General features: G+C 41.9%; 1 protein-coding gene across 1 annotated transcript in view; it reads left to right on the top strand.

Moving 5' to 3' along the window:
• The window catches only part of RMND5A (required for meiotic nuclear division 5 homolog A), a 60,249-nt gene extending 38,261 nt beyond the window's left edge, over positions 1–21,988 (top strand). The window contains exons 5-9 of the mRNA XM_059079363.2: positions 9,807–9,973; positions 10,660–10,825; positions 13,803–13,905; positions 15,886–16,040; positions 17,259–21,988. Of these exons, the coding sequence (XP_058935346.1) occupies positions 9,807–9,973; positions 10,660–10,825; positions 13,803–13,905; positions 15,886–16,040; positions 17,259–17,322 (655 nt within the window). The 3' untranslated portion in view covers positions 17,323–21,988. The remainder of the gene's footprint in view (positions 1–9,806; positions 9,974–10,659; positions 10,826–13,802; positions 13,906–15,885; positions 16,041–17,258) is intronic.
• The last annotated feature ends 503 nt before the right edge of the window (positions 21,989–22,491 follow it).

The raw sequence follows: 22,491 nt of genomic DNA, 5'->3' as shown, positions 1-22,491 counted from the left end.
TTCCATCCACTTGGCACTAACAGTGGAAACTACTGTACAGTAGTCCCTTGGTATCCATGGGGGATTGGTTCTAGGGACCCCTGTGGATACCAAAATTCATGGATGCTCAAGTCCCTTACGTAAAACGGCCTGGTATCCTTGGCCCTCCATATCCATGGCTGCGGAACCTGCAGAGGCCTTCCATATCCACAGGTTCCGCAACTGTGGATTCGGAGGGCCAACTAACTGTACAGTAGAAATTTTCTCCTTTCGCTTTTCTGGGAATATTGCCATGTTAAATATCTGCATATGGGGATGTAGTCATAATTATAGTTGTCTCTTTTGGAGTGCTTATTATATGCCTAGCACTGTTCTACGCATTTTATTTGTATTAGCTTATTCAATCCTCATAATAACCCCATGAAGTAAGTACTGGGTTTACAGAGGAGGAATTGTGCCTGGAAGTTGCTCCATGAAAAAAAGGATATGGAGTCAAAAGGTCAGTCGAGGAACACTTCACATGATATTCCCTAATATTCTCCTCTAAGAGAGTCACTTCAGAAGTAAGGGAGAAAGAGAAGAAAAATATCGTATTAATATCGCTTACATGTGGAATCTAGAAAAATGATACAGATGAACTTAGTTGCAAAGCAGAAAAGCAGAAATAGAGACACAGATGTAGAGAACGAACGTATGGACACCAAGGGGGCGGGGGGTGTGGGGTGAACTGGGAGATTGGGATGGACATACGTACACTATTGATACTATGTGTAAAATAGAGAACTAATGAGAACCTACTGTACAGCACAGGGAACTCTCCTCAGTGCTCTGTGGTGACCTAAATGGGAAGGAAATCCAAAAAAGAGGGGATACATTTATACATATAGCTGATTCACTTTGCTGTACAGTAGATACTAACACAACATTGTAAAGTAACTATACTCCAATAAAAGTTAATTAAAAGAAATGAGAGATTCACTTTAGCATATTAGAGGGGCCCTCAACAGTCCTACGGTAAAGAAACTCATTTAACTTTGTATAACCCAGTGTTTCCCATGCGTATTTAACCAAAGACTCCCTGTCTCCTAATGCCTATTAAAACTCACAAAATTGGTGATCTGTAGAACGTAAGTTTGGAAAATGTTAGTTTAACAGAAATCTCCGTTACAGAAACTCAGACTTCTCCGATTCTTGCCTATTGGTGGATGCAAAGCAAATACTTTTTCAACATATTTTATGGGCCAGGTATGGAAAATTCACTGTACTCAACTTGTACCAAAAATTTTTAAATGAGGGACATGAGTTGCAGGGATTTGGGTTCAGATACACAGTGGAAAACCTTTCATATTTCATGTGTGGCATCTTCTCTTTGTATCTGCTGGGAGGTACAGGAACCACCGTGGAACCACCCGAGAGAGAAAGAAAAAGGTGAAAGCCTGCAGCAGTTCTCGAGGCAGCCTAGGCAGTTAAGGCAGAGGCCAACCAAAAAGATTAATATGGATAGAGGTCATGGAAGGACTAGATGAGAAGGAAGTCTGGTGAGCATTACCTATTAATCGCAACTAATAAAAGACAGTGGAAAAGAAGTCAGTAAGGAATGGTGACATGGCAGAAAGAAGTGCAGAAGAGCAGCTAATTATATATACAGATCTAGTCAGGACCCTGCCTACCCTTTTGTTCCTGCCCCTATATTTCTGAGTTTGGGTACAGATTTTTCTCCTCTTCCAGATCACTTTATCTGTTTTTTGAGTTCCTCTTGGCACCTAGCATAGTGCTTATTTCATAGCAGGCACTCAATAAAAGATGGAATAATTTGAAGGAGAACTTTGAACAAACATGACCTCCTCCTTCATGTGGCAGATAGAAGCAAAGCCAGAAATAACTAGTGTCAGCAGAAGAATAACAGTAACTTAATTTGAGGAGATGGAGAAAATTAGAAAAATAGAAACTGTCTGTAACTCTGTGCCAGTTACTGACATTTTGAAAGTGCTGTCTCCAGGGGAAGCTGGTTGGTTGCCTTCCTAAAGGTGTTTCAAAGAGTAATCCTGCCTTGGTGGATTAGCCGCAGTCTTGAATCTGACTCTCAACCTTGCAGACTTGGAAACCTGTTTTTTTTTCAATACCCAGAGCAGGTCCAGGGCCCTCATAGCACTTGTTTAGAGGAATTTGCAGTTCTGTTTGCAAAGTCTCAGTAGAATGCCATTAAGAGAACAGAAACTAAATGAATGATTATAAGAAAGAGATGTTATAGAATTTTTCACAGAAGAAGAGAGGAAAAACTCTTTCATTAGTCTAGATCACTGCAGAGTTTTTGATTAGACAGGCCATGAACAGTATCAGGCAAGCTGTTGAAGTATGAGAGGATTCCATCTCTAAGCCTAGCGATTAGGTGAGGCTAGAGATAAAAAACCACAGAGCAATGTGAGGTGAGCTTGCCATTGTGGTTTCTTGGTGGTGTGTGTGAACGGTGGGTCTGAGGAGAAGAAAATGGTTGCTGGACTCAGAGAAATTGTGGTATCAGTGCATAAAACACAATTTATAAGCAGAGAAGGGTTTTAGAAAGTGAAAATGAAGGAAGCAAGCCAAGGTGCCTGGCCATAGAGCCTTGGCTGCCACTGGCAAAGAGGGTGACCTGGATTACGCTGTTTCTGGTGTCTGTTTTCTCGTTGTTAGTTTTGTCTTCCTGTAGGCAGGCAGTCTTGCTGATTCAGGCATTTCTAATAGCTACATAGAACCACAGAATAAAGACTCTGACAGATGTACTTTTGGAGAAGAGGAATCAAGGTTTGAACAAGTTGGGTTTCCCTGCCCCCCGTCTGAGGGAGGTTCTGTTTTGTTTTGTTTCTTTTTTTGTTTTGTTGTGTCCCAGGGGTTATTAATGCTGAAAGGGCAGAAGAGCTGAGTTGAGGGATACTATTTTAATTCCCGGGTCCGATGCACTAAGTCTGGTGGAGAGAGAGCAACTCTATTAAAAAGAAGCTAATTGAAAATGGAAAGAGGTGCCCAGTGGGAGGAACACAGAAGAGAGAAAAGCACAATGAAATACAAAGGCCAAAGGGGAAAAAATATCTGGGGTGAGGACATCATTTTCTGTTGTCTGTTCTATGTTTGCTGCTGGCAAAAGTCTGTATGAGGTTCCAAGACAGTAGGCACTCCTCAGGAAGAAGAAGAGACATGGCCATCTCTTATCTGGATCCATCCTCACCAAGGACTTGAGCATTACTGGAAATGAGTGGGCAAGCTATGACTACAGAGAGATTAAGAATCTTCTTTTACAGAAAGGGAAAATTGAAGGAAACTTTCACTGAGATTAAGTGTTTAAAAGAATAAGGAGTTGAACTAGGCCGGTGTCGGGGGAGGGGGGGGACACTAAAGGGGACTCTGGAATTTGTTCTTATAAAATGCTGAACTGTTAATAATTTAAGCTTATCGAACACTTGGTTTTGTGGTGGGAAACTAGCAGTAAATAAGGCAAAGTCATATTTAAGTACTTGATTAAAAAAATCACTGATCTATAGAACTGTGCTGTCCAATGTGGGGCCACTTGTCAGAGGTAGCTATTGGGTATGCCCGCCGAGCCCTGTGTTACTAAGAACCCCATGTAAAGTTGAAGTATGATTCAAATGTGAAACACGGTAGTTTGTGTGGTTTCTTAAATAGCATGGAAGAAGGACAGAGATTCACACCAACTCTGAGATGAGTAAAATGTTAGTAGTTCCAGCGATGGACTCAACTCATATCCGAGTTGCCATTTTGAAAATATCCCAGAAGTCAAACGCTAGCTATCCTAAAGCAAAGTGATAGGGTTCTTCACTTTTTTGGCTGAATTCCAGTTTCTGGATTCTTTAAAGCACTTGATTCGGTCACCAGTAACATTCAGCCGGTCCACACCTGTGGAGTAAACGCATGTCACTCATTTCCCTGAGCTTCAACTTTTACCCCCAGGAAGATATAGCCCCAAGATAGACTGGAAAAAGAAGGTATTTGTAAGCCTTTTAAAAACACTGTGAAAGGTTGTAGTGGAATGTGCTGTAGGAACTGGAGAGAGGCATTTTTATTCAGTATTATCAGAAACAGATCCCAGCCCAGGCTGGCGGAATGGTGAGAGGAGAGAGAAACAGACCAGTGCTGTCAGTTAGGTTTCTGGGAAAGAACAGCTAGCTCTGAAGGTAGAATCTTGTTTTAATTATTTTTGGATTAATACGAAAATTCTAAACATGGAGCTAACAACGGGCCAAGTCTTTACGGAGGCTTGACGATGAAGATAATTAACGCTTCATGTTTCTGTGGGATAATTGCGTCGATGTGGGTTGCTTCTGACTTAGTCACCTAAGTAAGTAGTATTGTTTTGGGGTCTTTTAATGGAAGAGGCCCAGAAGGTCTCTCTACTAGTCACTGCAGTGGCAGTGAACAGAGAATTGTGACACAGGTGACCTTACTGGGTGTCATTATTTGGGCCTACAGTGTTTCTCTAAACAAGGAATGGTTCCAAAGCTGGCAGTGCTCTTGTGGCACACGTTGGAGATGTGGGAGCAGAGTTTATTTTAGAAACCACAGTAAAGCTAATAATTTACCTGAATGTTTACATTTAGCTTGCTGGTTGTAGTAGAGTGATCGTCAGTTTTTTAAAAATTAAAAACCAAAAGTTTTCTGCTAGAAATGCCATGGGCCAGAATACAGCACCCCGTTCACTTATTAACTGTTTCTGTTTTTTTTCTTTCTGTCAGATGTCTTCTAGTGCTTTGTAGACAAGTGGATCAAGTTTTTGGTGCCGATTGTAGTTTTGTGCTTTTGCAGTCTCGTGTGCTTTGTTGGTTTTGGATTTGCTGCTGTCAGGTTAATTAAGGCTGTTCTACCCCCTTATTCCTGCTCAGTGAATCAAACAGTCCAATATTCAGTGAACCTCTAGCAAAGACAACTTCAAAACATTTTGAAGGGGATTAACTGGTACATGCTGATTCCCACTGAGTTGGTTCTATAAAAATCAAAGCAGCACTGAGTATTACATAGAAATGCCCAAGTAACTCTTTTAAATGTAATTTTCTTACTGATGACTTTGGAGAACGTTAGGCCTATCCCCTCAGTAAACACATGTTAAGTAGCTTATTATTGTCTGTCTGTGCCAGTCTCCGGGCTCAGTGCTTCTGCAAGCCCCCTCACCGAATGCCCATAACCCTCTGAGTTGCCCCCGCTTTACAGTAAGGAAACAGACTTGAGAGCATTAAGTAACAGACTGCCCCGATTCACACCACAGAGCCAGGATTTAAAGGTCCATGCATGTTTGGCTCTATTAACCTGTGCCCTCTCTATCGCTGTACCCCATGCAGAGTAGAAGGGGTACCGAGCTGAGCAAGGCAGAGCCCCTGCCTTAAGAGACCAGAAACTGTCCTACCAAGTAGATTGTGTGTAAAGAGCTGAGAGAGGTTCAAATAAAGAACCTCTTGAGTTCTGTGGATGGAGAGATGAGTAGGGAACTTGTAGATAATATGGTCATTGAGCCTGGGCCTTGAATTTTTCAGTTCTGTTCTCAGCTACTCAATTTGTTTGTACTTTTGTAAAAATGTAACTAGCACCTACACTGGGCGATAGGACCATGGCTTCTAATTTCATAGAAGGAACAAGTCCTCTATCTGGACCAGCTGTCATTCACCTGGACACATCACTGTTGATGGTGGTGCATATTGCTGCATCAGGTTGTCTGAATCTGTTTGCATGTTTCTCTTGGCCTGCACCTCTCTCTGCCTCCATTCTGTTCTCAGGAGGCCTCTTATTTTCCTCCTTTAAGTCTTTATACCACAGGACAGATGCCTCTAGTTTACCCTGTTGGCCAGCCACCAGCCACCAGCCGCCAGCCACCAGCCATCAAGGTGAAGAAGGTGTTCTTCACCTTCCCTGTGCTGCCTCTCGGCATCAGCCTCTCGGTTTTCCAGCCTTCCCTCTTAGAAAGAAGCGTGGAGGGGCAGAGATCTTGGTGATGATAGGCCCAGTTCCCAAACTTCTTCCTCCATTGTATCACTCTGGGCTGTCTTTGCCTTTATAAAGTAACCTCCTGCCCCTGAGATCCTTATGTTTTTTCCTCTCCCATTTCTTTTCTCTGTTGAACCGATGGGCAGTTCTCCCTGCACAATTCCAGTATATGCCCAAATTTCATTTTACCACAGTTCAGTTACATAACACCAATTCCCCAACAACACAGTTCAGATTTCAGTCACCATGAAGTGTTGCGAGTAATTGCATAAAATAAACACTTCTCTGCCAGCTCTTCAGCCCACAGGTCACTACATAGTGACACGTGTGTGTCCTGATGATCATGACTGGCCACCTCACCGCTTTCTCGGTTTGTTGGTGATCGGCCACAGTGCACTTCATTTCACCGTCAGACAGCAAGTGCGCGGTTGTATTGCCTCCTTGCGTCTGCTGATAGGCCCACGTGACACGCTACAGAAATGGTTCATTGAAAGAGGGACTTGGTCAACAAAGGTGAATTGCTAGAAGTGAAACTGGATGCACTGAGGAAGATTTGAAAATGATGGCAGCAAAGTGAAGCTAGGACAAGACCTAGGCCTACGTGAAGCTATGGTACACTGCATATTGAAAAGTCCTATGAATGTGAAAACCAAGGTTAAAGTCTCTTCAACACCTTTTAATTTAAATCGCACTGGGAACAGGAAGCTGCTTGTGGTTTAAACGATGGAGCATTTACTTCTACTTTGTTTGTAAAAACAAACCAAACAAACCAAACCATCTCCCATCAATTTGGCTAACATTCAGGCCAAAGTGCTTAAGGTACTAGTTGCCTCATTGAAAGAAAACAGTTATAAAAGGAGATTGAGGAAGGACTTTACTGCCCGTAAGGGATGGTTTCATCATTTCAGAAATCATCATGAATAGACTAACGTTAAACTGTCTAGGGAGGCTGCCAGCGTGGATAAGAAAGCTGGTGTGAAATTCATACCCAGATTCCAAAGATTAGGTAAGGCAGGTGTTATGATGATTGTCGAGAGACACAACCCCATCAAGAACTTACACAGCTAGAGATGTAGGACCATGAAGTGATCATGAAGGATATCACAATAGATGAACTCGTATATTAGGAGGCAGCAAAGAGTGTTAAACCGATACTTGCCTGGCTGGTTAACTGTGGCCCAGGAATTAGGGTCAAGAAAATACAAACATGGGGGCCCGGGTACAATCCTGGGGGTGAGGGAGAGGCCCCATCAGCAAGGGTTTCACCCTAATGCTTAAATGTGCTTACATGTTTGCGGGGCTAAAAATGGGTTGTATATCATCCTTAGCTTAGAAAATGACATTTTGCCAGAGAGGGAGAAACTTATTCTAATCCCTTGCCTTGTGAGATTTAAGCTTAATATAATGTTCAGGAGTTAAATGAAGATAATACAGTGTTTCAGAATCGAATGACAAGAAATATGACTCTTAAGAAACACGTGAAAACTTGTATTCTATGAATTTAGGTTTTGCACTCTCTCTACACTCTCTCTGCAGCTCCTTTTTATAATCGGTATCTACTTTTCTAAGAACCTTGTAGGGGGACAGCAGTCAGCAATGCTGGGTTTTCCTGATTATTTTGTAGCCCTGTCTATAGCAAAATTTGAAAGTGTGTCAAAATAAATTCAAGTAGTAAATTAGGAGTTACATTGTCTAAGTGCCTCTCCAAGTTTAAAAACGAGGTACATATATTTATAGCTTGAAAAGCTTGAATTTCTAATTCATAGCCTGAATTACTTTTAACGAAAGTAATTTGCAATGACCGTTAGCTCTTTGATGAAAAAAGAAAGGTAAGAAATTGCGTTTAGTTTTGCATTAGCTAAAAAAGTTAAGTATAAAAATAAGTAATGTATGTTCGTTATAGAAAATTTGGAAAACTATCTTATCTTAAAAATCACTGTCATCTGGACTGCTGTTAGCTGCTGTTCGTTGGTGTGCCCTCCTGGGTGTTTTTAGCCCCCTGGTGCTGCTCTAATAGTCGGTGCCCTATTCCAACGAGTCATCGTCCACACTGTAGCAATTGATGCATGAATCCAACTTTCCTAGAGTCACTCCTGTTAACAATTTTGGCGAGTAGAATTAATTTTTTTTCCAATATATCACAACTTTTCCTCCCCTTTAACATTGGATCATGAACATTTGCCTATAAAAATGGAGTTTTTCCTCCTTTGTGAGGCTCCCACTTAAGGACTTTGCCCTTTTCGGTTGGTCTTCATTGTTCACTAAAATTTGTAGTTACTCTCTGTTAGTTCCCTTCTTTGACTCTTGCAAACGCTTGGATATATACCTCATCTCAGAAACTGAAAAAAGAAAAGGCTCACTGCCTCTCTTTACTTGGTAGTAGGAAAACATACTCATGCTTTTTTGAGTTAGAAGGGAATAGGAAAAACTTTGGTAAGTGATCTGATTTAAATACGATTGCTTGGACCTGGAAGTCAGGAAGGTACCTGACAGACTGGAGACGGGCAAATGCACGGTACTTTTGGTACTGACAGCTGGTGTTGGGCATTCATAAAAGAGCTGCTGGAGGTACCTGGCTGGTGTCACCAAGTCACCAGACTAGGTGTTGCAAGCAGACTGCATTCATCTCAGTGCCACGTAAGGATCCAAGGCTTACTTAAATAAATTTAAGCAAATATTTCCAAGGTCCAAGTGATTCATATTTTAAAAAATCACATTGATTTTGAGGTCAGAGAAGCGTCATGATTTGACTCTGAGAGGTGGATGTATGAACAAGTTGATTAGAAGATTCACGTGCACGTGCAGACCTTTTTGGGAAGGACAGGATCCAGTGAAAGTGCTGTTCCATGAAATCGAATCCCAGTCAACTGATTCATTATGAATGACTTGAAGCATTTTACCCTTGTAGTTTGTAGAGTAACTCAGTGTTTACGTTCATACCCAGTAGTTCAGATTCTGAGGGTCCTTAGTGAATTGGGTTAGGTGGAGAATATTTGTCCCACTAAAGATCAGATTAAAGAAGAATGATACTGACCTCTTCTACATGTTAATATGTTTAAAGAAATGAAGCGGTGCTTCTTACCACTTGCTGGCAAATCTGATTTTCACAGCTGGCTGAGAATGCCTTTCTGCTTTAGTGCCCACCTTTAACTGCTAGTCCTAGCTCAAGACTGGTTATTCCAACTGTTTGTACTCGAGAGGCCTGCGTCACTGTACTTGGGATCATTCAAACCTGCATGTTGTTCTCTGCGTGTTGTTCTTTCCCTCATCAGCACTGTTTGTACAGACCTTTTTGGCGCTGTGTGTTGACGCTATATGTTATTTACACAGCGTTATCTGCCTGATTAGACTGAAAGCATCTTGAGGGTAAATATTTATGATTACTGTTTTTAATCTCAGAGCACGTATAGCACCGAATCTTGCACCGGTGAAAGTTTAAACATAGATGTTCTCCTTCAGCATCTTGTGTTTCATTTATAAACATGCCAGTTGTTTAACAAAAAGAGTAGTGGGTCTAGGCAGTCAGTAGTCAATCTCATGGCTGACAACCTGCTTCAGAGTGTGGCCTTGTACAGTTCCAGATATGTCAGAGACAGTCTTGTCTTGGTGCTAAACCTTATTAAATATGTAACTGTCATCTCACTTAATATTTTTTCTTTCTTTCACTGGCTGCAGAGCATCTTTAGGTGTAGTTTGTTTACTTTATGAAAGTCTCTGGGCCTAGGGATTGATGTTACCACTGACTTCCACAAGATGGCAGACTAAACCCGTTTTTCGGTGTTAGGTTTCAAACCATTTTTGACAACGCACATGCCCGTGCTCTTAATTACTGTTAAAAATCTTTTTTGCTTTTTCTTTAGATGGGCGGTATCAAACCGAGAAATGCTCATAGCCCAGAACAGCTCCTTGGAATTTAAGCTACACAGACTCTATTTTATTAGCTTGTTAATGGGTGGAACTACAAACCAACGAGAGGCATTACAATATGCGAAAAATTTTCAGCCATTTGCCCTGAATCATCAAAAAGGTGAGTCTAGAGTCAGCTGTTTTTAATGGTTGGAACAGGACCATGGCCGCCACTGGAATTTAAGTTTATCTTAACTAGATCTAATATACATTTGCTAATAAACTGAAACAATTGTAGATGATAAATCACTTACTAAAAAAAGCTTCTTGGCTGGCTCCAGAACAAAAGTAAAGCATTAAAGCCTCTTAATTGAAAAGTCAGAGAGGACATTGCATTTTGGGGGATTCTGCATTAACCTAAGAGGAGACAGAGAAAACGTAAAGTATGCACTTGCCGCCGGCATCCCCCCACCGTACTGCTGTTATGGCCACGACAGAGTGTCTGAAGGTGCAGCAGGGTAGCAGCAGTTACTCCCAGGTGTCAGTGTAGAGGGATTGACTAGTTTTACAGCCAAAGATATGTGATGACCCCATTTATGACATTACTTCTCTAGATAATGGTAATTATACTATGCTGTGTCTAAATTATAAGTTCAGTATTTAGTGCTTCCCTTTTCTTCTTCCTTTTCTCTGTGCTGTTTCTTTAATAGAAACCAAGCTTAAGTACCAGAATTTTAAAAGACATTGTCAGGAAGTTATTTTATGCCATGTCAGCTGGGGGAGTTCTTGCCTTTTTCAATGTATTACTTGCAAGCTCCGTTTCAGATGTGATCATTCACACCTCCAAATGCTGCTGCTTTTGTTCAGACATTCAGGTTTTGATGGGAAGCCTCGTGTACCTGAGACAAGGGATTGAGAACTCACCATATGTTCACCTGCTCGACGCGAACCAGTGGGCTGACATCTGTGACATCTTCACACGGGATGCCTGTGCCCTCCTGGGGCTCTCCGTGGAGTCCCCGCTCAGCGTCAGGTATGGAAATTGTCCTGTTATTGAAACGTGCGTTGCATTGGTTAGTTCTGCTTAATCTGTTGTCTAGTTCTTGACGTTTAAAGCTGAGAGAACATGTGTCTTTCTGAAGAAGAGTACGGTTGGTATTTCAGGAGGTCATCACAGTTGGCAGTGACCTAGTTCTGAGTGTGGTCTGTGATGCTTTGGGGGGTCTCTGAGAGCCTCTTCCACTGTGTTCACGCTGTGGGTTAAACTGCTCCAGCCTAGCACAGATCGGGGCAGTGGTCCCAGACCCCACAAGGACTTGCTGTATTCCTCATCCACCACACACTTGCAGATAGTTTAGTTTTCCTTAAGAATGTTCTTGACAAAACGTTAAAAATCACTCACTTTGTTAAATTTCGACCTTTGAGTATACATCTTTTTAATATTCTGTGTGCCCAAATAGGAAGCTCAGATAAAGCACTTCGGCTCATGCCACATCATGAGACAGTATGATGATTGTCTCAAGAAAAAGCATCTGTGTGATGTTTGAGTTACGAGCTAAGAACTAGTTGCTTTTTTCCTGGAGCACAGTTTTTAACTTTTACTGTCTCACTCAGGTTTTTGGCAGGTGTTTATTCAGATGAATGAAGTAATAAGCTTGTCGCGTCAGGGAAAGCAGCTGGTAGCGTCTTTTGCTACGGTGGCAAAATTCAAGATTGTAAGCTAAAATAGAAAGTTAGGAAAACTTGAACCGACCGCTGTAAGCTTGACAGTTCTCCAGTGCTTAAAGACATTTCTGATGAGATTGGTGGTAATAATAATGGATTTGAATTTTTTGATATTACATAATGAAATGTGCTAACACTTGGAAGAACTTGGAAGATCAGTAAGATCTCACAAAATCATGCATGGGTAAAAGATTCAGAGTACAAGACCATTGGATTTTAGTGGAGCAGGGTACAAAAAGTACAATGGCAAGGATTCAGATTCCACTTTCCAACTACCCTTTAAAAAAACTAGTACTTGTTGGGACTTCCCTGGTGGTCCAGCGGTTAAGACTCCATGCTCCCAATGCAGCGGGGTGGGGGGATGAGGGTGGGGGGGTCCTGGGTGGGGGCTGGGTTCGATCCCTGGTCAGGGAACTAGATCCCGCATGCCACAACTAAAGATTCCACGTGCTACAGCTGAAGATCCCACGCGCAGCAACCAAAGACCCGGGGCAGCTAAATTAAAAACAAAACAAAACTACTGTTTGTTGAGTTTTGGTGTGGCATTAAAGAAGAATATCCACAGTTATCTGAAAAAGTGGTTTAAGTACTACATATCTGTGTGGGGCTAGATTTTTTTCACTTACTTCAACCAGAAGAATACATTGCAACAGATTGAATGCAGAGGAAGTTGTAAGAATCCAGCTGTCTTCTGTTAAGCCAGACATTAGAAAGATTTGTAAAAACGTAAAACAGTGCTGCTCTTCTCACAGGTTTATTTTGGGTTTGGAAAATATAGTTATTTTTTGTGAGACTGTTATTTATAACATGTTTTTTAAGTGAATTAATATCTTAATTCTCCGTTTTAATTTCTAATACAATAAATAATGATAGATATAACCCACAAAACTAAATGCTCTTTGAGATCCTTAATGTTTAAGCCGGTAAAGGGGTCCTGAGATCCAAAAGGTTTAAGAACCAGTTTTAAGAAATAACTTTTTGGGGCCTTCCCTGGCGGTCCAGTGGTTAGGACTCTGCTTCCACTGCAGGGGGTGCGGGTTCGATCCCTGGTCGGGGAGCTCAGATCCTACATACGCCTTGCGACACAGCCAAAAAAAAAAAAAAAGAACCGTTTTAGCTCTTCTATGCATTTGGCTCCTCCAGTGTTTTGAATCCTTGCTACGTGCCAGGCACTGTGTGGGACACAGAGATGAATAAGGCGCAGCCTGCATTCCACAGGGGCTCCACCCGAACGTAGGAGACGGACTCGTGCAGTTAACTGTAAGGTGTGGTGGGGCTGCAGGTCTGGTTCTCTGGGACAGACTCTGAAATGAGCGGAGACTCACGTGCAGGAAGGTTACTGGGATCAGCCCCTGTGGGGAATGAAAGCAGCAGGATCAGGCAGAGGGAGAAGCTGGGCTGTGATAACAGTCTCACCAGAGGCCTCAGTCCACCCCTGCGGAGCTCTGGAGCTGCAGTGGCCTGTGGAGTTGTCCCAGGTTGGTGCAACTTTTGTATCCTCAGGTGGAGCAGTCATCGAACGTGGCCCTGGTCAGGTCGCTTTCTCCAAATGAGGACAGTCCTGAAGGGGGACTCAGTGGAGAGCTGACCGCCAGCACTTCTAGATGAGAAAGGGGCTTCTGCCCTGTACAGGGGTGATCTGGGTCTGGAAGGAACTGTGCAAGAAAATGTTTCCGAGTGTCATTAATGTTAAGAATGCCATTAACGGACTCCCCTGGTGGCGCAGTAGTTGAGAATCCGCCTGCCAATGCAGGGGACACGGGTTCGAGCTCTGGTCCAGGAAGATGCCACATGCCGCGGAGCAACTAAGCCTGTGCGCCACAACTACTGAGCCCGTGCTCTAGAGCTTGCGAGCCACAACTACTGAGCCCACGTGCCACAACTACTGAAGCCTGCGTGCCTACAGCCCGTGCTCCGCAACAAGAGAAGCCACTGCAGTGAGAAGCCCGGCCACTGCAATGAAGAGTAGCCCCCGCTCGCTCCAACTAGAGCAAGCCCACGCACAGCAGCAAAGACCCAATGCAGCCAAAACTAAAATAAAATAATTTTTTAAAAAGAGAATGCCATTAATGACCGGTAGGCAGAGCTTATTAAATCTGTTGGTTTTGTAAGCTATAAGACTGTGTGTGTGTGCACGCACGCAAAATAGAGGGCTTTGTAATGCTTTGAATCCAATGGCCGGGGTCCTGTGCACACAGCACGGAGTCTGGAGGAGTTGGCGTTTCCTAGGACCAAGCTTTCTGACACCTGGCCTGGCATTAACATTTCCTCTTCTGCCTTCCCAGTTTCTCAGCAGGTTGTGTGGCGCTGCCAGCTTTAATTAATATCAAAGCTGTGATCGAACAGAGGCAGTGCACTGGAGTTTGGAACCAGAAAGATGAATTACCTGTGAGTGCCATTTTCTGTTAGTTATTACCTCTTCCGTCATTAGAAGAATGTGGATGTTAAGGATTTTAAATGCCTGTCTTGCCTTTTAATCAGGGAACATTATTTGTAGCCTTTTGACAGGGGTTCTTTTATGTGTATGTAGACATGATTAAACAGTAGAAGTGGGGAGCTAGTACATTTTGGAGGCGCTGGAGTAGCTTTCTTACCATTTTGACTTAGAGTGGCAGTGACAGCTAATGAAGGAAAGCATCAGAAGTGGGGAGGGTGGATATACTGTAGCACGTGGTGTGTTTTAAATGCAGTTGCTAAACCACTCATACTGTGAACTTCTTAAAACATGAAAGCAGTGAGTGAGTCAACTTGATTTAGTTTTGTCTGAAACATTGATATTTATGAGATCATGGGCTTGTGCTGGTTACATTTTTCTAATACCAATTAAAATAAGTGTATAGCTGTTAAAGGTCGTCGCGGTGACATCTGCGGTCATCAGTGGCCCTCCCGCGCTGTGTGTCCACTGTTGTCATGGACTGGGCCATGGTTTTAAACATCTGCTCCAGTCACTTGCCAACTCTCTAACTTCTCAAAGCAGCAGTTTGTCCATCTCCGAAATGGGGACCATCCGTCTCTTTATGGGGCTGTTAAAGGCTGGAGGTAGCAGAGGGATGCTTGGGATGAAATAGGACACATAGTAGGTAGTCAGGTTTTGTTGCCATGGTACTTATGACATGGAGCAATAACACAGGGCATCGTGTGTGTTTCCACCAGGCCTCTGACAGTAGGCACTGAAACTTTGACGGGAAATATCATTCCTGTCATGACTTGGTCACAGATCCTAAAGGGCTGAACTATGCATTTGGCTTTTTTGCTTTTTTTCTGCCACCCCCGTGCGCAGGTTTGTCTGCAGTTAACCCTGTTCTTCCAGCTGGTAACTGTCGGTTGGTTGCCCCAGCTTCTCAGAGATCTGTCCTGATTAAAGGCGCAGGTGCACTGCCAGTCCTGCGTGTGGTCGGGACACGAGAAGTCCCCTGCATGGCTGTTGCTCATTTGAGCAAGTGAAAAGAACTTGAGGCTTCACTCGCTTTGCTGAGGCAGGTGCCTGCAAGAACGTGGCAGTTTCCCAGGTGCACTGTCAGTCAGTATCTTTGACACTTGCGCACTAGAGCAAAACACACTGAAATCTGAATTCACCCAAAGCCTGTGTGTCAGGGTAATAAAACAGTTGCGGGGGAATGATCTGGTCATTTTTTCTCAGGATTATTGTTACACTTTGCCACCTTTCTTGAAAGAATCTGAGCAGTAGACTTTTCTGTTGATTATAGCCATTTTAGATTTAAAAGGAAAGAAAACAAAGAACTGATGTTTGTGGAGCCTCTGTCCTGTGCTAACCTCTGTGCTAAGGTGATTTCATAGCTTTTGTTTTGTTCACTGCAGAGAGATAGCTGATACAAGTGCTATGAGCTCAGATGGATGGGTTGTGAATTCTCCTGCTGAACTTTAGTTTAAAGCCCTTGTTTCAGGTAGTTTCTCTGGACAGATACACATAAAACATGGAAGAGATCTGGATCCGAAGCCCACACAGCAGTAAACAATGTTTAGTCTGCCTTTAAAGGAATTATCACACTGAATTGCATCACCTAGCTAAAAGGTGCTGTAAAAACAGGATTTCTGGTGGGTTTACTCTTCGCTATATCCTGATGAATTTTCAAGAGTATTTGACTTCTAGAGTGTTGCCTTGCCTTTGACTCGTGCTCTCAGGCATCAGAATTTGGGTTGATACATAGTGTTAAAAATAATTTAGAATTATGAGGTAATACTTTGAATCCCAAAGACTGTCCATCTTTGCTTAGTTTAGAAGAGTGCTGTAAAAAGTTACCTTCAGGTGAGTAGGTTTGATAAGTGTTCTTTGCTGCAGAGTACGTATTGACATGTGGATGGTTTTCTGTAATATAACTTGAGCCTTTTACCATTTTTGAAAAACAGATTGAAGTGGACCTTGGTAAAAAGTGCTGGTATCACTCAATATTTGCCTGTCCTATTCTTCGTCAGCAAACAACAGATAACAATCCACCCATGAAATTGGTCTGTGGTCATATTATATCAAGAGATGCCCTGAATAAAATGTTTAATGGTAGCAAGTAAGTGTCTGACGTTTTCAATGGCGTAAAAAAGAAGAAACAAATGCTCTTTTGGAACTTAGTGGGGAGATAAGTAACAAGGATAAATAAATGTCGCTAGAATTTAGAAATAAATAGATTTCTTAACTACTTATTTAGTTTAGTGGGTGGTGTCTTTTCTCAGTCTTTAGTCTTTGTTCGTGAATTTATTGATTAGATTTATAAGCATGATCTTTAACTCTTAAGTCTTGGGGTGGGTGGTATGTTGTTATCCCAGCCCTCCGCCTGCCTTTTACATAGACGGTAGCATACGATACACTGTTCTGAACTTTGCTTTTTTTCACTTAGTGATACGTATTGGAGATTTTTTTATGGTGTAGAAAGAGCCCTCATTCATTTTTAAAGCTGTAGATGATTCTGTCATGTGGAAATGTGATAGTTTATTTAACCAGCTCCCTAATGATGAGCATTTAACTTTTGTTACTATAAAGTGAGTTACCGTATCTATATGTGATTTGTAAATTTGTAGAATTGTAATTCAACAGGTATATACATTTGTAATTTGTAGACGTAATGAACCCAAATTTAAAAATACAGTCTCAAAACCCTATTTCTAGCTAAGGCAGCTAGAAAGTTTCTCTTTGGAGTTCATTTCAGACCCATTATTGTGCAGTCTTTCTTTTAAGACAAAGCCCTGAAGCAGTTCATGTCCTTCCCAGAAACCCTGAGGGTGCAGGTAGGTGGTGACTTGAAGCCAGAGCTTGATCTTGGTTCAGACCATGCTGGTTTCATGTGCCACGACAGGGCATGTAGGCTGCTCTGGGTAAGCTGCATGCCTTGTAGGCTTAGCAGCTGGCATCACATTTGCTGTATGTGAGTGGATTGTGACACCAGTACCTCTGAAAGTCCTTTTGAGATAGGTATAAGCTAAACCTTGGAGAGGAAAAATTGGATTTACTTCTGAAACCCCAAGAGCAATTTTCAGAACAGTTGTCTTTGTTTTCAAAATAGTTTTCACTGATTTCCACTGAAGAAAGAGCCTTGAAGTTTAGCATCTGGCCTGGATGGTGTTTATTTGTGACCCTTCAAAGCTTGGTTGTTACATTAAGGAAAGCACAGTTAATCCTCAAAGCAAAAATCAGACGTGTGTATGTGTGTGTAATTGTTAAAACTAGATAAAAATTGAATGCTCCGTACTGATCCTGTTTCTTGATTTAATGTTTTCTTTCTTGTCTTTAGATTAAAATGTCCATATTGTCCAATGGAACAAAGTCCAGGGGATGCCAAACAGATATTTTTCTGAAGAAATAACTTTAGTTTGCAATTTGTAAGTGAAACTGAATCGAGAGAACGTTCCATTTAATGCAGCTAACCAAGGACTCCCATGTTTATATAAGCTAATGCTCCGGAAACTTTGCCAACATTTTAGTGTATACACACTGAGGGGAGTGTGCTCCAGATGAATATTATCATAGGGCTTTATTATATTCTTGGTCTTCATTTCTGATCAAGTAAATACACCAGCAGTTGTCATTCAATGCAGGTTTTTGTACTTAATTATATGGTGATTTTTTTACTTTTTAAGAGCAGAAACAGAAATTTACCTTCCTGCCATGTGTTTAATATTTCTCCTGCTTTTACTTTTGTCATTCTCCTGATAACTGTAAGCCTTGAGAATGTTTGTGCAAAAGCTTTATTTCCTGTTATGTATACATAATTAAATGCAAATTCTTCAGAAAAAGTTTGAAAAACTGAATTGTGGTTATGAAACTAATTTGCAGGGGTGTTTTTGCTTAAGGAAGAGAGCTGTGATAGATTCCAAATTTGCTTTCTGATGTTTTCCTCTGTTCCAGCTCTCACCAAGAAGTCAGCAGACCTGCATCTGAGGTCTGCTTTTGTAGCCCCAGCTGGCTGCCTGTTGTAAAATTCCATCACCAATTTATTAGCAGGTTGGTGTGAGCAGTCTTCCACTAGAACAGAGTGGAAGCAGTACTATTGTTTCTTTGCTTTTATTGCCAAGAGGTGCTTGTTTTAAAAGAGTGTTCAATAAAACAAAATTGTGAAGTTAGAAGTGTTCTTAAGTTGATATTTGCTCTCTTGGTCTTAGTAGCCCTATTCTCTAAAATCTGCTTTCAGGACTTGGCTGTTTATATTGCATTTGTATATCATTGCAGGCACAGTGTTGCGTGTATGTATATATATATATATATATATATATATGTGTGTGTGTATATATATATGTGCACCAGCATCAAACATTGTGTGTCTGGAGGGGAAGAAGCATGTTCCAGTCCTAAAATGCAGTTACCAGACTCATCACTTTCAACCCTTAAACTTAGAAGCTAACGCATTTTCTGTAGTGCAGAATATGTTTATTGCTGTTTTTGTATTTGAATAGTATACTGTTCAATGCCTCTCTTCTGCAAAGCATATCATCTCATTGACTGTGAATCTGTATATTATTCTAACGGATACAGATTATGATCTTTTCTCTTGTGAGGTATCTTCATTTAATGCACTGTCCAGAAATAGCCATGTGTAAGAGTCTTTCTCTGTATGCTGAACTACATGGAAAAGACTTCTGTGGACATAATTCTGACCTAAACACATGAAGTTACTTCATCTTGAGAAGAATGTCATATGGAAATCACCAAATACTTTGCAACTCTGTGTCGTCTGACACGGAACTGAATATCAATAGAGGAAAACTTTCATAAGAAAATGAAGAAAGAAGAATACACAGAAGCAAAGAGAAATGTGACGCTTCACATTTTAAACTGCAGATTGACTTCATTTGCTGGGGAGGGAGATACCAGATTTGGTGCTAAGTTAATTGGAAACGGGCAGCATTTGCTGTAGTATATCCTAGCCTGGATGGTTTATCCTGAAATGTTCACCTGAGGGAACGGAGATTTGTTTGTAAAGGAAAGGGGTGCTGCTTGATTGCTGTGTGTGATCAGGCTGATGGCAGGAGTTACTGTGTGCTGGGGGGCTTAGCCAGGGATCGCCGGGCCTGCTGAGCCGCTCGCTGGGCCCAGCTTCCGGCTCAGCCTCATGGCTTTCCTGTTGGCACCCTCTGTCCACTAACGCAGTGAAGGAAGGGAGAAGCTCCTTGGACTCCAGCAGAAGGTAGAAAACTCCAGGCGACGCTCTGGCCGAGGATGTAAAATTGCTTTATTATGTATTTTTTCCTTTGAATGAAACCCAGAGTGTCTTTTTTTCTTTTTTTTTTTTTTTTTAACCTTTTTCTCACTAGGCCAGATGTAGTTTTAGTTTTAGTTACAACTTACTCTCACCTTTCCACCTCAAATACCTGCACAACATTTAGGCTTTACATAAGGTTGGAACAATACAGACATTGCTCCAGAGGCTGGTGGTAAATGTCTCTTGGCGGCCAGACACTTCACACAGCTGGCTCAGGCCAGTTTCAAGGAGAAAATCAGGAGAGAGCTCTGCTTTGTCCCTCTCCCCACGTTGGAAATCCTGTTGACCGTTTTCTGTGCAGCTCATGAGACTTTAGCAAGAATATGCTTTAATGGAAGCATTTGACTTCACAGCTTCCTGTGCAAGGAAGGTCCTTGTGGTCCCACTGGGCAGGGTTAGGGCCAAAAATTTGGAACTCTGTGGATCTGACAATTTAACGTGCAGATGATGTCTTGTAACCTTCTTTAATTAAATGCATGGACTTAAAATTCACTGGTGACTGAATGTGAAGGAGAGAGGTGGATTTGAAGAGGCCGGACCTTAACCAAAGATGCTGAAATAAAACGTGCTGTCCTTTCTGCTCTAGAAACACCTTCACCAACGGTGTCAGGACCATATGTCATTACTGAGGCTGTCGGTCAGCGCGGGAGGATGTGCTTTGTCGCTCTCTGCTTCCTCTTGCAAAAGGTCGGGAAAAAGAGCCAAGGTTTTTACAGTCAGACTGATTATGTCCACTGAAAACAGAATTTCAGAGTGGTTTCTTTAATTTCTTTAGGAAACCCATTTCCATTTACCAGTCATGGACAAAGGCCATGGGACTATATGCTAAACCAGTAAAACCTTATCAGATTTTTAGATTCTGATTTAGAGCATCTGTGCTTTCAAAGTACAGTCTGAACTGCAGTGGCTAAGGTTGTCTTTTGATCTTTTTTTCTCCTTTGTGCAATCATCACAAATGCCATGTCTGTTGTTTTAGTGGTGATTATACGATACTTCTAATACATAAATGAACGGGTATTGGTGCCTCTTGATTTTTTAAATTTCGAAGAAAAGAGCCACCTCATATTCATAGGGTGTGTGAGTACTTTGTGGGTGTATGAGCATTTGATTGAAACTAAGGAAATTATGAAGTAAATCTTTTGTTTTGATTTTTCTGTAGCAGCTGATGTATACAGAGACACGAAACCCCACGCCACATTTTGTGGGGGGAATGAGGATCCTCTTTTCTCTCCAGGTGGTCCCACAGGTTAATGCAGTTTAAGTTCAGTATGTTTTATGCTGTGAGTTATTTTCCACCTCGGTGGTTTCAGCCTTTGGGACAGTAGATACTGCAAAAACCAAGAACTCTTGGTTTATCTGCACAAGACAAGCTGCTGGTAGACATTAGCCCTCTGGTTTTCCAGCTCAACCTCTGATTAAGTGGATTGACAGGCTGGCCAGTCTGCTTAGTCAGCTGACTCAGGTTATTTTCAGGGAAGGCATGGAGGCATGTTTGGTTAATTTCATCACTAGGATGTGTAAGGTGAAGACACAAACCAAATACCTTTAATTACTTAACTCTTCGTACGTTATCTTTGGTAACACTAGAATGCTCTGGTCTTGGGGGAAATGTTAGCAAGGAACACAGCAGAAGGTTTGGTGCTTCATAAGCCCGTCCAGCCACGGCAGGTTTTATGTGGTACGGTGGTGTTTACCATAAGCAGGTACAAACTTCACGAACTGTTCTTAACTCAACGATAATTGAAGAGATACCAAAAATGGAACGACAAACGTATTTTAATAGCAGATGAGGCAATTAGTCTTAGGGCGAGTTTTTTTCCGCTGTTGATTTTACTTCAAGACGTAGGGAGAGAAAACAGTTTCGTTTTCAAGACATTTCCCTCTACAGTTTGAAATTGTAGTGAGCATATGCTTCATTTACTTCCAAAGAGGCAGAAGCAGCTGGAACCGGCTTATAGCACATGCTTTGTTTCATGTCATGGGGTGATGCCCTACACTCTTATTTTAATGTTCTCCAGCAAGGCAGATGTGGTGTTCACAAGGACTGAGTGCCTGATCTTTACTTTTGGGAAGGGGGTGGGAGTGAATGTATCGGGGATGGGAGGGAAGCTAGGAGAAGAAAACGGGAGCGTGAATGAGTGTGCATGTGTCTGAAATTCACCATTACCCCCACCTGTGTCTAGCAAGGAACAGGTATTTAATGTATTTTGCTCCTGACTGAAGTGTGCATGTATTTTTTTTTGCCCTCCTCCATGTTTTCTAGACTTATACTAAAAGGATTCATCAAATCATCTTGTTCAGATGGCTCAGGATTGTATTTCTTTTGCTTACCCTGTGCTCTTGGGTTCTATAGTATTTCTATAATTATGTAACAATAGTGTTGCACTGTAATCTATCATATAGAGCTATATGTATGGAAAATTTTGATCAGTTTTTTTAAGAAATGTATCCTGTTTGCAAAGGCACAATAAAGTTGCATCTTATAGACTATAGGCAATAAAGCTAACAATAAACCTTATTTAACACAAACCATATTCACATTCTCTGTTCATTTGATCTTGAGAAAAGTCTAGCATATCCAGTAGTTTCAGGGATATCATTTTAACTTAAAAGGTTCTGATATATTTAATTTATAAATCTCAGACTGATATAATAGAGTTTTGGAAAACTATAAGAAATGCTTTGTTAATGTGTGGATTCCTATGTAAAACACATGGCTTCTCCTGTGTATATTTTTAAAAATTAAAGAAATGCACATTTGAAAAGTGTTTTGTGGAACCAGTCTGTATAAACATGACAGGTGCCAGAGGTAGGAGGGAGGGAGTATGGAGGTAAGAGACCATCGCTGTCTGTACTTGCTGAGGGTCTGCATGTAAAGAATTTAAGAAAATATGTTTGTCACCATCTCATCCTGTTTCTGGGCCACCGCAGTGTGAGAAGAGGAGGTGGCTGGACACTGTCCCCAGTTTCTAAGGGGGGAAGTGGGTTAATGTTTACAGATCCCTGCCCTTTATACTCATTCTGTGGATGCCTGGGGCCCTCTGACCCAGTGAATAGTGTGTGGCCGGGAAGAGGGGCCCGGGAACAGCTCTGCCCAGGCTGCCGGTGGAGTGGGGTGTGAACACCCAGCTTTGCCAAGGAGGAACAGAGGACGAATTGTCTGGTCATACACCGTGACACACTAAGGTGGCAGAGACCAAGGGTCTCTTTGTGCTGCTTCTGTATATTTTCTAGGAGAGAAAGACTCATCCTCATCTGAAATTTTAGA

Source organism: Kogia breviceps, chromosome 11 (assembly GCF_026419965.1).
Source record: "Kogia breviceps isolate mKogBre1 chromosome 11, mKogBre1 haplotype 1, whole genome shotgun sequence".
In the NCBI taxonomy this organism is placed as follows: Eukaryota; Metazoa; Chordata; class Mammalia; order Artiodactyla; family Physeteridae; genus Kogia; species Kogia breviceps.
Note: the sequence above shows the minus strand (reverse complement) of the source record. Positions and strands in the feature narration are given on the sequence as shown.